General features: G+C 20.2%; 2 protein-coding genes across 3 annotated transcripts; both read right to left on the bottom strand.

The window, feature by feature from the left end:
- Nucleotides 1-402: 402 nt before the first annotated feature.
- LOC107993735 (cysteine--tRNA ligase, cytoplasmic) lies at nt 403-4,599 on the bottom strand. The gene is made up of 10 exons (XM_017050327.3): nt 4,268-4,599; nt 3,985-4,180; nt 3,558-3,900; nt 3,198-3,338; nt 2,858-3,068; nt 2,323-2,792; nt 2,086-2,230; nt 1,585-1,793; nt 1,118-1,492; nt 403-1,043 (listed from the first exon to the last, which is right to left on the bottom strand). The coding sequence occupies exons 2-10, from the start codon at nt 4,161-4,163 to the stop codon at nt 927-929; spliced, it is 2,190 nt and encodes a 729-aa protein (XP_016905816.1). The 5' UTR covers nt 4,164-4,180; nt 4,268-4,599; the 3' UTR covers nt 403-926.
- A 1,273-nt stretch (nt 4,600-5,872) lies between these two features.
- Nucleotides 5,873-15,094, bottom strand: LOC107993797 (carboxypeptidase D-like). 2 transcript variants are annotated; one of them, XM_062076299.1, is made up of 15 exons: nt 14,451-15,094; nt 14,092-14,336; nt 13,844-13,999; nt 13,592-13,767; nt 13,324-13,471; nt 13,041-13,132; nt 10,821-11,329; nt 10,243-10,719; nt 9,836-10,107; nt 9,068-9,242; nt 8,565-8,944; nt 8,333-8,474; nt 6,722-8,201; nt 6,421-6,597; nt 5,873-6,205 (listed from the first exon to the last, which is right to left on the bottom strand). In XM_062076299.1, the coding sequence occupies exons 1-15, from the start codon at nt 14,904-14,906 to the stop codon at nt 6,069-6,071; spliced, it is 5,022 nt and encodes a 1,673-aa protein (XP_061932283.1). In that variant the 5' UTR covers nt 14,907-15,094; the 3' UTR covers nt 5,873-6,068. The 2 variants fall into 2 exon arrangements, with proteins under 2 accessions (XP_061932283.1, XP_061932284.1); XM_062076300.1 differs by having other exon boundaries at nt 13,844-13,996.
- Nucleotides 15,095-15,448: the final 354 nt, after the last annotated feature.

Genomic DNA, 15,448 nt, shown 5'->3' with positions numbered 1-15,448 from the left:
AAGAAAATAATTAGAAAATATTACATGAAATTTTTTTCGAATTTTAAAAATATCATTTTTATAATTTTTTAAAATTTTATAATTTTATTATTAGAAAAGTATAATTTGAAAAGAAATATATAAAAATTTTTTAAAATTTGATATATTTATGTATTTATTTTATATCTATCTCTTTATGCTTCTATAAAATCATATAACAAAATTAATAATACTTTCTTTTTAGTCTTTCTCTTGTCGATTTTCTTATCTTTAAAATCACGAATACCTCTTTACAGATTATACATTAATATTAACAAATTAGAGTTTTTATTCATCAGTGAAATCGCATCATTAATAATAAATCTTTCTATCTATTTTTTTTATGCTAAAATAGGATTTACGTTTCTATAATAATATATCATATTAATTTCTATATGTTGTTTATTTAGGTACACATAAAATAAAAATATGATATTGCGTAATTTTTAGCTTATAAATTGTTTCGATTCAATAAAAGCGAATTAAGTAATTAATTTTTAATTTTATAATTATAAATTAATTTTATAGAATTGCTAATTTAAATTATACAAATAAATTTATATCGTTTTTAATATATTCCATTATAATAATATCATTAATTGCAAATATGTCCTCATTTAATAGCATAATAATGATAAATAATTTGTAAACTTATAAATTTTAATTTGTAAAATATAAAAAAACTTTTAAGTTAAAAATAATTTTTTAATTAATTTTTAATAATATAAAGATAAATATAAATATTATATATGCATGTTGTTACGTTCATAAACAATAATAAATTAATGAACAATGCAATGATAAAAAAAATTAACATAAAAATAAATATTTTAAAAAGGTGAAATCAATATTTTTCTCAAACAATCACCTTTCTAATGTATAAAATTAATACTACATTAAGCGCTTTATTAAATAGAAGCGAGATATTCATTATATCTCTTTTCTTGCGCTTGTTGAAGCTTTTGCAGTTTTTTTATTTGTCCTTTACTAATTTCTTTACCATTGATATCATGCGTCGGTAAACCCTAAATAAGAAAAAAAGCTTTAAATTTTTTAATTATGAAAAAAAATATATATTATTATAAACAATTCTACGTACGTTGCTATCAAATCGAGAATATTTATCTCTTTCTAACTTAAATATCTCAGAAGGGGGAATTTTCCTTTGTGCTTCTTTTATTACAGCTGCCGCAGCAATTTCTGCTTTTTTCTTTTCTTTTTCTAGCATTTTTTCTAATTCCATTTGCTTCTTAGATTCTTTTTCTTTTAAAAGATCTTCTCTATTTACTAGTTTAATTTTACAAATTTCATTATTACTATCCTCTAAACGAACTCCAATATTTGGTAAAATATCGTCACGTAATATATCACATTCTTCAAGAATAGTACTAGCTTTCAAAGTTTTAGCATGATTTCTTACTTTCTCACGGAAATTTGCCAAAATTTCAAGATATGGCATAACAGCCTGTTCGACCTTTATAATGAAATCCATAATGAAAAATTCAAAATATAAATAAAAAAATATATATATATTTTTTTATAAATATATATAAATATAAACCATACATTTAATTTCACGATATTACTATCTATTGGAAAACCAATAGCATCGTGTGAATATGATATAGTACCAAATATAGTAAACATTTTTGTAATATAAACTGCAACATCTCTAAGTAATAATGTATTTGGTTGTTTAATTTCTTTCATATAAATATTACAATCCGTCACAAGGTCTCTAATTGCATCAAGTGCGCTCTTTGTATCAATATTATCTACAATAAAATGTATCTTTTAAGTATCGCTAATATAACAATAATGTAATATATATTTAATAACGGAAAGAAATATATTATAGAATATTAATATATTCGTGAAAAACTTTTGAAGTTTTTCGATTTTAAACGGCAAAGTTTAAATACAAAAAATTGATATATAAAAATATCGATTAAAACTTATTTTCTATTTATAAATTTATTATTTTTATATTTGTTTTGAATCTTAAAATTGACCTTCTAAAAATATCATATAAATATATATATATATAATTTATAAATACTTTCTTACCACATAATGCATTATGTACAAAATCTCTGGCATTATAAAATTTTTCATTTAATTCTATTTCAAAATTAGTCCATTTAATAAAAGTATTGATATTCGTTTCGGAACCCAAAGATCTAATTTTACATTTTACATTTAAAAAGAATTCCTGTAATATAAATAATAAATTTTATATACATTGAATTGAATTATCTATATTATTATTGAATAATAAAATTTGATAATGCGTGTTATATTTACATTCAAAAATTTTTCATATTGAATAGCCATATGCATGGTATTATCACTATAATCTAATGTATCTTTCCATGAATGTAAAAGAAATGCAAGCCTAAGTTGTCTTGCTGAATATTTTTTTAATGCATCTTGTATAGTAATAAAATTTTTTAATGATTTAGACATTTTACATCCTGCTATGGTCAAATGACCAGAATGAAGAAAATATCTAACCCAATTAGAATTATTAAAGTACGCTTCTGCTTGTGCCATTTCATTATCATGATGGGGAAACTTTAAATCTACTCCTCCAGTATGAATATCTAAACTTTCTCCACAAATTATAGATGCCATAACTGAACACTCTATATGCCAACCAGGTCGTCCTTTACCCCAAGGACTTTCCCACCATGGCTCTCCTTCTTTTGAACATTTCCAAAGTGCAAAATCAATTGACGATTTTTTTTCAGATATCTTTAAAGTGCTTAAATCTCCTAATAAAAAAATTTTCAATAAAAATTTGATACAAGAATTTTTTTAAAAAAATTTTAATATTTACCCTCTCCTTCTTGTAAACTCAATGTATCACCATATGCTTCTGGAACAAGTTTGGCATAATAATGTTTATCTTGTTTATTAAAAGTAGAAACATCAAAATATACAGAACCATTACTTTCATATGCAATTCCATTTTCTATAATTTTTTTAATAAATTCTATAATTTCTGGTATGTATTCACTAACTCTAGTCAAAACATTTGGTCTTAATATCTAAAAAATATTTTATTTTTTAAATCATAATCAAACATTTTTCATATGTTTAATTTAATATTTCAAATAATAAAATAACATTTATAAATACAAAAAATATATAATTATAAATAATATATTTAATTTTACATTTAAAGAATCCATATCTTTGTGAAATTCCTGTTCCCAATGTTGTGATAATTTGGTAAAAATTGAATGTTCTGTAACCATAGCACCTTTTTCTTTATCCAACCATTCTGCCAAAGGATCTCGTACTTCTTTTAATAATAACTGCATCCATAGAAGTTATAAACATAGTATCTTTAGATAAATTATTAAATAAAATTAATAATATTATTAATAATTAATAATTTTATTAATAATTAATAATTTTATTAATAATTAATAATTTTATTAATAATATTATTATTTTTATAAATAATGGCATTATTACTATTTATAAATTCATTATTTAATGTATTTTATATAATATAAAAAAAATATGTATACTTCTTGAAATTCCTTCATTTTATCTTCATCTTTAAGTTTTACTGCATCTTCAAGATTTTCAATAGCTTTCTCTACATTACACAATATATTCTGTAATATATATTTCTTATCTATATCAGTTGTACTCTTTACAATATCTTCAAAGATATACATTACATTTTTTGCATCATCCAAAATTTTATCAAGCGTATGATTTTCTTTTATATATTTTTCATATAAATAATTTTGTCTAGCTCTTTTTATAATTTTATCATCTATATCAGTAATATTCATCACATATAAAATATCATATCCAAAATAATCAGATAATACACGTCTTATTATATCAAAAGACATGTATGATCTAAATAACAAAAATTAATAAGAAAATATAAAAGTAAATATTCTGTATTTCATATTACACAATTCTATATAATTTTACAATTACCTAGCATGTCCCATATGTGATGCATCATAAACAGTAGGTCCACAACTATACCATAATATATGATTTCCAAATTGAGGAACAAATATTTCTTTATTTCTAGTTAAGCTATTATACAATTTAAGAACTGAGCTATTTTTTCTTTGTGGTGGAACCCAGGATGGTTGTATTCTTTTTGCCATTTTTTAATCTCTCAAATCTAGAAATATTTAAAAATAATAAATTATAAAATATATATCTTAATATTTTCCTATTATTATAGTAATCAAAAATTAATAAAACATACCTTTTTAAAAATACTTTACCTATTTTAATATTCTTTATAAAATTTTCAAAAAATAGTATTTACACAAATATACAAAGAAAATGAAAATTGTCAAATAGATATCACGTGTCCCGAATTCTGTTATATTTCCGTATATATTTTTTTAAATATTAAAATATTTGATATTAATATTAACGTTATTTTTTTTATTCTTTTTAAATAAAGCATACATAAATTATGATTAAATGTCTATGATTCTTAAATAATCCGTATACAACATTCGAAAGCAACTTAGTTAAATTTTCTGTCGAAATAAATCTTCGAATAAATTTCTACTAGGTAGGTATTTCACTTAGTTTCAATCTTCAATAACATACTGCAAAATAGAATGTACAATCAATATAAAATTATTTAAAAAATAAATAAATTTAATGTAATATTTGTAAATATTAATTATTTTTTATAAAAATAATTTATATATCTCTAAATACAATATATAAAAAAAAACAAAAGCATATATAAAATTTATTTAATTTTTAAAATTACATCATTTCAATTTGTATTTTGAAATGAAATGTAAACTAGTATATACTTCTACTAGATAATTATTTTATTTCATTTTACCGGTATTAATTATTAACATTAATCGGAACTATAAAATATTTCTTGTTGAAACAAATAATAAACAAATCTATATGCATTATGTATTAATTATTGTAAATAGAAATTCTATGAATAAATACTATAAAATAAATATAATAAATAAATATAGTAAATTTTTTTTGTTTCATATTACAAATCTTAAATTTTATGGTAATATTAAAATTATAAATATATTATTATATTATTAATAATATTATAAATAATAAATAAATATTTGTAATTTCTAATTACAATTTTTATGAAATTAATTTTTATAACCTTACAGTGTAAAACGTAATATAATTGTATATTAATGTGTAATATAATTATAGTATTATTATATAAAAAATATATAAAAATATTTGACTTCTTAAACTTATTAATATATAAAATTAATTTAGAAAAGCATTTTAATTATTTATATATGAATAATAAATAATAAATGATATATCTTTATCCATATTTTGTATAAAATATATTTAATTATAATAAATTTTCTATAAATATTTTTCAAATTTTTTAAATCTTTAGAAGAAAATATAAATAAATTAAGTAAATTTTAAATTATACATTTAATACTTTAATCTTTTAAATTTGAAAATATGCACAAAAGATACATTTTATATTTTAAAAAATTTCCATTGATTTATATTATATTAAATCACATATAAATATACAATACATACAAAAGACATACAAAAAGAATTTAGAATATAATTCATATTTATATTATATAAAATATTAGTTTTGTACTTCATATAAAAATATAAATCAATTATTATATCTTAAAACACATTTTTTCTTTTTCAAACAAAATTCATTATATTTCTCTTCTATTTTATCTTAATATAAATCTATTTTATATTATTATAAATACAATAGTTTTTATACATATAATAATTTTCAATTTTTTTAATATTTTTTTTATCTTGATTTAAATTACTAAACTATTTTGGATAAGGTATTTTTGAAAACCATTTACAATTTAGTAATATACAATTTAGTAAATATAATTGTTTATACAGTAAATTGGAACAAAATTACAATGTTTTAATATTCTAAAATTATTTGTTAGTAATTTTTTCTTTAATTTTTATATTTTTATATATAATTTAAATATCATATAAAAAAATATCTTTCTTTTTATATTTATGTTATAATAGTATATATATAATATATATTATCTATGTTCTTTAGTTGGTTCTTCTTCCCACTCTTTACTTGGTCTAACAAATTCTAAATCACTAGTATCTTCAGAACTTGACATATTATCATCATCAAAATATGGTTTTGTAATTTCCTTAATTTGTGTATGTCCTAAAAAAGTTTAAACTAATAAAATAAACAAACATAATACAATCTTAAATTAATAATTTGTAGAAGATGTTTGAAAACTAAGTCATTATTAAAATAAAATAAAAATAATTTTTTTTCTAATTTTTATAAGTATATATTATAAATATACATGAATATAAATATATAGATTTTGAAAATTTACATTTTTGTTATTGTTATACGTTAATAATACTTACCATTTAATGGTCTTTTAAATATTTCAATTTCTTTTTCATCATCATCAAAAAAACTTGTACCATCTTTTAATAGACTAAATGAATATTGACGCCAATTATTCTTTTCTAAATTTTTGGAAGATTGACAGTTGATACAAATAAAAATAGAACATATAATAATTCCCAAACATAAAGTACCTATAAAAATATAATTTATGATTATATTATTATAAAACATTATGATAATATGTATGTATTTACATATAATTACAATACAATTTATATAATTACAAATATATTGTAAAGATACTAAATATCTTACTTAAAAGTATAATAAAAACAATTCTGGGCATTCCCAAATAATTATCATCATATTTTAATTTGAATATTAAATACGAAATGTTATGTATATCTGGTGTGATAAACACTTTAGTCTGTTGAATGTATTTAGATGCAGTGGCACTTATAACATGAGTACCAGGTTGAAACAAAAGCCAATAAGCTCCATGTATACCACTTTTGATGTGATGTATTGATTGATTATATGATAAAATAGCATTTTCAATTGGATGATTGTTTTCATCAAGAACATATCCTTTTACTCCTTCATTAAGTTTTTCTATCATTGCTAATAAACTAGCTTTATTATCTTCCCATACATTTTTTGAATCATCTGTGTTACAACATGTAACATATATATTTAACATCAAAGTACTTGTATTTAAATAAAGATAATCCATTAATGAATGTTCTCTTTTTCCACTTATACCTATTCCACCACGAATAATTCCATTATAATTTATATTTAAGTTACTATTACATTGCGAATCTTTAGATGTCATATGAATATTGTATTTTGTATATAATAATGCTAAATCTTGTAATATATCATCATCATCTGTATTATAAATTTGTTCGTGTATTTTTCCATATTTTCCCGCAAATGGAATTTCAATATGTTGTGAACCAATATTCAAATTTATTGCTAATACAGCGTTAATATTTTTAAACCAATTAATTATCATATTTGCATCAGTAGTTAATTCATTATTAATAGGAAATTGTAAATTATTCATTATACTTGATGTACAAGTTTGATTGTCATTAGAATTTTGAGATAAATCCGGTGCGATATATATCGTAAATTGATTTAAATAATTAGTTATTCTAATATCTTTTTGATAATGATCTAGTAAATACTTTGCAAAATAAAGTAAAATTTTAGATGTTACAGCTGCACCATTTGAAATACCTGCTATAAAAGCTATAGATGGCCGACCAATCTGTTTATTATTTTTAGTTCCAATTTCTAAACACATTATTTGAGTACCTATTTGTGATTTACCAATAGTATGTAAAATTGATAATAGTGAATATTTATTGTTCAGATCAATCAAAACTTGATTTACAATATTTTTTTCTTGATCTTCATTATATTTTTGATGTTCTACTTTTCCAATATGATGTTTTATCAATTTAATATAAAGATTAGTTATACTTTCATAATTTACATGAATTTTTATAGTTTGTTCAATGTAGCCTTCACAGAAAAATGTTAACATATATTCACCAGGAAGAACAATAATTTTGAAATAAGCCATGTTTTTAGAAACATGATAATTATTGGTTCCAATCTTAACTATAGCTTTTCTTAAAGGAACATCATTAATGTCTGTTACTATTGCACGAATACCAGTTGTAAGTCCATGAATAAGTTTCTTTAAAGGTAATAAATTTTCGCGCCAAATAATTGGAATAGATCCTGGACGTGGATATTTACAACAATCCATATTGATACTTATCTAAAAATATAATTATTTAAATATATATAGATATTTATCTTAAAATAATAAAATAAACAATTAATAGAAAAAATAATTTCATATATTAATAATATATATTAATAATACATTAATAAATATATATTACTTACTACTGGTATATTATATTGATTTTTAATATAATTTTGTACTTCCTTAATATCATTATTAAGAAAATTACAAGTTCCTTTCCGTAATGAATGTTCATAATTTTTGGCTAGATTTTCATATACATTCAAATTATCATCGGTATAACTAAGTAAAATAAAAATATATGATATTATTATAAAAAAATAAAGAAAATATATTCTTCTAGAATATTAATACTTATGCAATTTTTAATACCTAACTTCAAGTGCTCCACTTCCTAATATTATTATCACATCATATCCTTCATTAAGTAACATTGTTTTAAATGCATTAGTGATTTTATTTAATTTATTCGAATTAACAATATTTTTCTGTAATAATTTTTTTCCTATTTCATCATATACAATTGGATTACAATCTTGCATATTAAATATATTATCAAAACCAGGATCTATCCCAGGTATAAAATGTAATACAGAATTATTCAATATTCTTTCTATAGGAGGATCTCCAATTTGATTTCCCATCAAAATATGAGTTGCTAATCGTAATAGAATTTCTCTTCCTATTGGTTGAGATGCAAATAATCCTCCAATTAAACCAATATGAAATTTATTTTCTTCTGGTGCACCTATCTATAATTAATAAATTTTTTAATTTTTGTGATCTTAAAAAATAAAGTTAAAAATTTTATATAATTTTAATATAATTTATATTTAATAAAATAAAGATAAAATTTTTTTTAATAATATATTTACATTATTTGTAACTTTTAAAGAATGAATAGCCATATTAATTAATGATTCTCCTGCTAGAAATTCTGCAATATTTGGTTGATGACTTTCTAATTGACTAAATCTAGCACTTAATTCTGCATTTTTTAAATATACGTTTTGTAAATTTGCCATTAATCGAAAATCATAAGCAGATGACCTAAAATAAGAAATTATATTTTTATTTTAATATATAATTTATTAAATGTATAATTATAATTATTATTATAATATATAATAATATTATATTATAATATATAATAATAATTTAATTAATTATAATAAAAATTAAAATATAAATGTTAATAAATTAAGAAACAAAAATTTATATTTTTATGTTAATTAAATTAATTAAAAAAAATTAAATAAATTTTGATATTATTCATTTTATTTTTATTCATTAAAAAATTTATTTCTTTTTAATATTCAATGATTAAAATTAAAAAACAACATGATTGTTCAATAAATTATTTGTTATAATAATTTGTTCCATTTCCATTAAAATATAATTGTAATTTATTTTCTCATGGTTAATGTATTTTGTAACAAGTTAAAATATTTACTTTTATGAAATTCTTAATTTCTTCATAAAATGAAATTTTTATGATTCCTTAACAAATATAATTTGTTTTAATATTTAACAACACATAAATATCATTATTCTGTAAATTGTAATATAATCTGTATAAGAATTATATTAAAATATTCTTTACTTTCAAAAAATTCTTAAAATTATTTGATATATGATTATACCAATGTTCAGGATCATCTCGCATTAATGTGAAATCCAATGTCACTTCTCCTTCGCCGAAATTAACTCCATTTGATATTGTTACAGTTTGCATTTGAGATTCATATCCTACTGCATTAACTGTAACATTGTATTTTCCTGGAACTAAAAGACGCCAATAATCTCCATCATTAGCTGCATAAATATCATGTTTAATTCCTTCTATAGATATTTTAGCATGAGGTATAGGATTTCCAATTGATGAACGTATTACACCATGTATTCCTTTACGAGACTGTAAATAAAAATATTTAATTACATATATAATTAAAATAATCATTTTTATAATATATATGAAATGTGCGCGCATGCGCATGTGCGTGTATATGTACGCGTACATGTGATGGATATGCACATGTGTGAATAATACCATTTCAATAAGACGTAGAAGAGGTTCTCTATTTTGTAACCAATAGTTTGGTAGTTCAGTTACATTTGGAAATTTTGTACATCCTACTTCTATCGTAATTTCAAAATCGTTACTATGAATATAATTATAATCTTGCATGCCTCCATTAACAGAATACCAAGCAGCACCATTAGTTATACCATTTGGAAAACTTTTTTCTAGCATATTTGATTCTGAATTTAATCGTCCATTCGAAAATGAAGGACATGGTTCTCCAAGATGCATACGAGGATGAGCATTTGAATATGCTAATGCTAAAGCTTTAAAAACTTTATCATCTGGACTAGGATTTTCCCCATTAGCTGCATATTCTGGTTTATTATCATATGGATAATTTGCTACTAATGCTCCTCCATGAAAATTAGCAGAAAGTACAAATGGAATACTTGCAATCCAATTCATTACAGCTTTTGTTTCTATTTCTTGTTTTTTATTATACTATAAAATATAAAATATAATAATTAAAATCAACTTAATATACTTATAAACATAAATAAGATATTAAATATCTTAAGCAATGAAAAAATTTAAATTCATACATTATTGGTTTCATATTGATCAGGAAAATTTCTGTTAAGATCAACTCCTTTAGCATTTGTCCTTCCTTGTATACCATCTACATCTCCCTCTTTAGAAATTTCATAACCATCTGGATTCATACTTGGCATTACATGTAATCTTACATTTTTTAATATTTTTGTAACTCTTTTATCATTTCCAAAATTTTCACAAAGGTATTTTAATAACAACAATAAAATTTCTCTACCAACAACTTCATTACCATGCATATTTCCTATATATTTTATTTCAGGTTTATTTTTACTATGTTTTCCAGGATTTTCTGTTATTTCCATAACATATAATTGTCGTTTTTTTATAGATTGTCCAATACTATAGAGTCTTGTAATATTTGGATAATTTAAATTTAATTCTTTCAAATACTTTTCCATTGCTATGTAATTATGATGCTTAAATTCTGTACTATGGAGAAAACCATATTTATCAATAGATTTGATAATTTCCTCAACTTTGTCTGATTTTAATTCCCCTATAAATTAACATAATATTAAAACTAAAAGCAAATAAAATTATCAATAAAATCTATATATATTGAAATTAAAATCTATATATAAAAATTAAATTTAATATAAAATATATTTATAACAATTTTTTTCATAAATTTTTCATATAAATAAAAAAATGTGAAAATGAAAATATAATAAAAATATAAAAAAACATAAATTATAATATACACAAATAATAAAACACAAGGTATAGAGAACACAAAATAGAATTAAATAAAACATAAAAAACTAATAAAAAAAAGAGGCTGTGAATAACATATCACAAAAACATTTGAAATATTACATCATTTAAAGAATAAAAATTATAGGAAAAGGCTGGAATATTTGAGAAAACTAAATCATGTTTGACACAAATATAATAGTTTATTTTTTTCATTTTTAAATATTATACATTTAATTTGATTATATATATTATGCTATACATAAAATTACAAATATAATCATAAACATCATTCATTATATTTTCTTGTTAATATTAATAAAATTACATAATATTTATCATTGCTAAAAATTTTTTAATGCATTTCCCATATATTTACTTCATATATTTTTTTCTATTTTATAAAATTATTACATTAGTCAAATTTAACTAAGTAAATCTTTCATTTTTAATGTAATGTTTTCTTTTTTTACAAAATTTAAACTTTATTTTCATAAACTTAATATGAATTTTTAAATAAACATATTTAATAATAATTTAAATATACTAAAATGTATCTTTATAATTTTTAAAATTTTTATTTATGTTTTTATAAAATGTTTTTTATTATTGATATAAAATAAATATAAAAAGAATATTTAAATAAAAAATAAGAATAATAGAATATTTAAATAAAAAATATTTAATTAAAATATAAAATCAAAATGTATTTATAACCAAAATTTCTTTGATACCATAAAAATTATTCAATAAAAAAATATGTATCATAATAAGATATGTTTAGTACATAATATTTTTCTCTTATAATATGTTCATTTAATTTTACATTTATAAAATGTATAAATCAATTATTTAAAATTTTAAATTTATTATTTTTTTAATTATATTTTATACAACTATTATATATCTCTGCATGCTTTTATTTAAAAATTATATGCTTTTGCATTAAAAATATTTTTTTTTTACATTTAAAATAAAATAAATAATAAAAAATGTAATTAATAATTATAAATATAAAAATATAAAAATATTAAAATTATGTATAAAATTTATATGTTTATGCTTCAATTACTGTGCTTATGTTTAGTAAGTACATAATTTTCAATGTAAATAAGTATTTTTCTATAAATTGCAAAATTTGATATTTTTCTCCATACCTTGTGTGTATTTTTATATTTGTTTGAACTAATGAGAATATAAATTATAATAAAATATATGAAAATAGGAGTATCAAATAATCTTGTGTTATGATCATATCAATGCTGTAAAAATGAAAATAATAAACATGATAAAATAATCAATTCATTAAAAATGATTATAAATTTATAAATAATAAATATACAAAAAAAAATTTTATTTATAACTTTAATTTCGTAAAAAAATAAAAAAATAAATAATATAATTATATAAAATATAACTAATAATTCACATATCATCATAAGATATTAATTTATAAAGTGCATGATATTGATTAGGAAGTAGGAGCATACGAACTAAATGTGCATCTTGATTACCTTGATCATAATTATCCTGTTTTAAAGTGAAATTGACAATGGTTGGTTCACCTGATTTTACTATAACATTTATTGGTTCACTTGGGCGGTATCTAAAATTAGAAAAAGTTATATAAATAAAATGTTAATAAATAATAAATTAATAATTAATCAAAATTAAAAAATAATTTTTTAATAACACTAAAAATATTTAATTATATAATTAATATTAAATAAATAAATATAATTAATATTAAATAAATAATAAATTTCAGAATAAATAAATTTATTTAAACATATTCACCCCCATGCTTCTGCATGAATATAATAAGTTCCAGGTAATAATAAACGCCAATATTCTCCATGATTTGTACTTGAAACATTATGGTTTATTCCATGTACAATAATAGTTGCTCCTTCTATTGGTTGACCATCTATATCTCTTACAAGACCTATTATTTAAAAAACCAAAAAAGACTTTTTAATTTATGATATATATCATAATATATATCACAAATTAATATATAATATCATTAATTAAGAATTATATTATTTAATGAATATCTAAAAACCTTTTATTCCAATATGAGCTTGTTCAAAATATGTTATAAGAGATTCCTTATTTAATTTCCAATATTCTGGCATTTCTGAAGCATTTGGATATTTACAACAACTAAGCTCAAATGTTATTTCAAATGCATTAGAACGAGCATAATTGAAGTCTTGCATTCCTCCAATAACTTCATACCTAAAACAAATAAAAATATTTTCTTCCCACAAACAAAATTTATATTTTTAAAAACAAGAATTTAAAATATATTCACCAATATGCTCCATTGATGACACCACCTTGAAAAACATCCGACTCACATGCACGACCTGTACGCATTTGTGGATGATTATCTGCATATGTATGTGCTAAATATTTGAATAACTCATCATCTGGACTTTTACTTTCAGTACAACAACTAGTTAAACTACTAAAAAACAATATATTATATAAATTTTAAATTAATAACAATTTATAATTTAATAATTCAAGATTAAAAATATAAATATTATATTATATTACCCAGAATCATAAGGATAGCTTGCTACAACAGCACCTCCATGAAGATTTCCTGATAATACAAATGGTTCTGTAGCAATCCAAGTCATCATAGCTACTGTTTCATTTTGACGTCCATCTAATATATTACCACCTTTTTGAAGATGATTAGTCCTTCTATCAAATTGATCTGGAAAATTTCTATTTAAATCAACATGATTTGCATTTTCGCGACCTGAAAAGTCTTTTTTGGATTCACATTTTCCTTCCTAAATAGATAAAAGAATATTAAATCAGAATTTATATAAATTATATAAATTAATTTATATATCATAAAGATAAAAAATAATAAATTATAAAATAATAATAAATACAAATTTTACCTCTGATTTCTCAAATCCATCAGGATTCATTGATGGCATAAGATATATATCAGTATTATTGATCAATTTTGTAATTCTTTCATCCTTTCCATAATTATATAGAAGATATTGAGCAAGATATACTAATAATTCTCTACCAACAGCTTCATCACCATGCATGTTAGCAACATATTTCACCATTGGTTCACATAATTTTCGTTCTTTAACGTTCTCAGAAATTTCAAGAACTAACAAATTTCTACCTTCCACTGATTTTCCTATAGAGAATACTTTTGCCAAATTTGGATATTTTTGAACTAATGAATTAAATAATTGTTGAAGTTCTTCATAATGTGTATAATGTGGAATGATAAAATTTTCTTCTAATTTGTTTTCAGAATTAATCGCAAAACCATAAATAATTCCAACAAATAATATCATAAACGGCACGGTATATATGATACTTATATGTGCCATATTTAGATATTTTTTTTGTGTAAAAATATAAAAAACTTTTTATTTTCAATGAAACATTCTACACAAAACAATATATTTATACAATATCAATATAAGTATGTACTGATGACTGATGACTAATGACTGATGACTGATGATGACGTCCACACAAGTGTAAGCGTAGATAGAAAAGGATAGAAAAATTACTATGAATAATATATAGTATACATTGTACAAGTACTAAAAGCATGTTTTGAAAAGTTGGCAATCTGAAGAGTAAAGAATTATTTTACTCATTGGTCAACTTCACGAGATTATATAACCTTATTTAAAGATTATTTAGAGATTATAGGTATATTAATCTATTGATCATCTTTATTTTTATTGTATTCGAATTTATTGTATTCAATCTATTAAAAATAATTATTCAAATTTTTTAATTATATATACATATAATAATATATATTTATTTATTTTAAATTTTTAAATCGAAATATAATTTAAATTTAGCGCGTATTTTATTTAATTTAGTTAAAATAAAAATCATATGATCAGTAATAATT

This window comes from Apis cerana, linkage group LG6 (genome assembly GCF_029169275.1).
Source record: "Apis cerana isolate GH-2021 linkage group LG6, AcerK_1.0, whole genome shotgun sequence".
NCBI lineage: Eukaryota > Metazoa > Arthropoda > Insecta > Hymenoptera > Apidae > Apis > Apis cerana.
The sequence above is the reverse complement of the archived record's forward strand: the minus strand, read 5'-3'. Positions and strand labels throughout refer to the sequence as shown.

Coding starts and splice junctions, on each gene's coding strand:
- LOC107993735 (XM_017050327.3), bottom strand. CDS start 4,163: ATGGCAAAAAGAATACAACCATCCTGGGTTCCACCACAAAGAAAAAAT. Junction 3,339..3,557: donor AAATGAAGGAATTTCAAGAA/GTATACATATTT, acceptor CTATGGATGCAG/TTATTATTAAAAGAAGTACG. Junction 1,493..1,584: donor GTAATATCGTGAAATTAAAT/GTATGGTTTATA, acceptor TTCATTATAAAG/GTCGAACAGGCTGTTATGCC.
- LOC107993797 (XM_062076299.1), bottom strand. CDS start 14,906: ATGGCACATATAAGTATCATATATACCGTGCCGTTTATGATATTATTT. Junction 8,475..8,564: donor AGTGGAGCACTTGAAGTTAG/GTATTAAAAATT, acceptor TATTTTACTTAG/TTATACCGATGATAATTTGA. Junction 6,206..6,420: donor ATTTAAAAGACCATTAAATG/GTAAGTATTATT, acceptor AAACTTTTTTAG/GACATACACAAATTAAGGAA.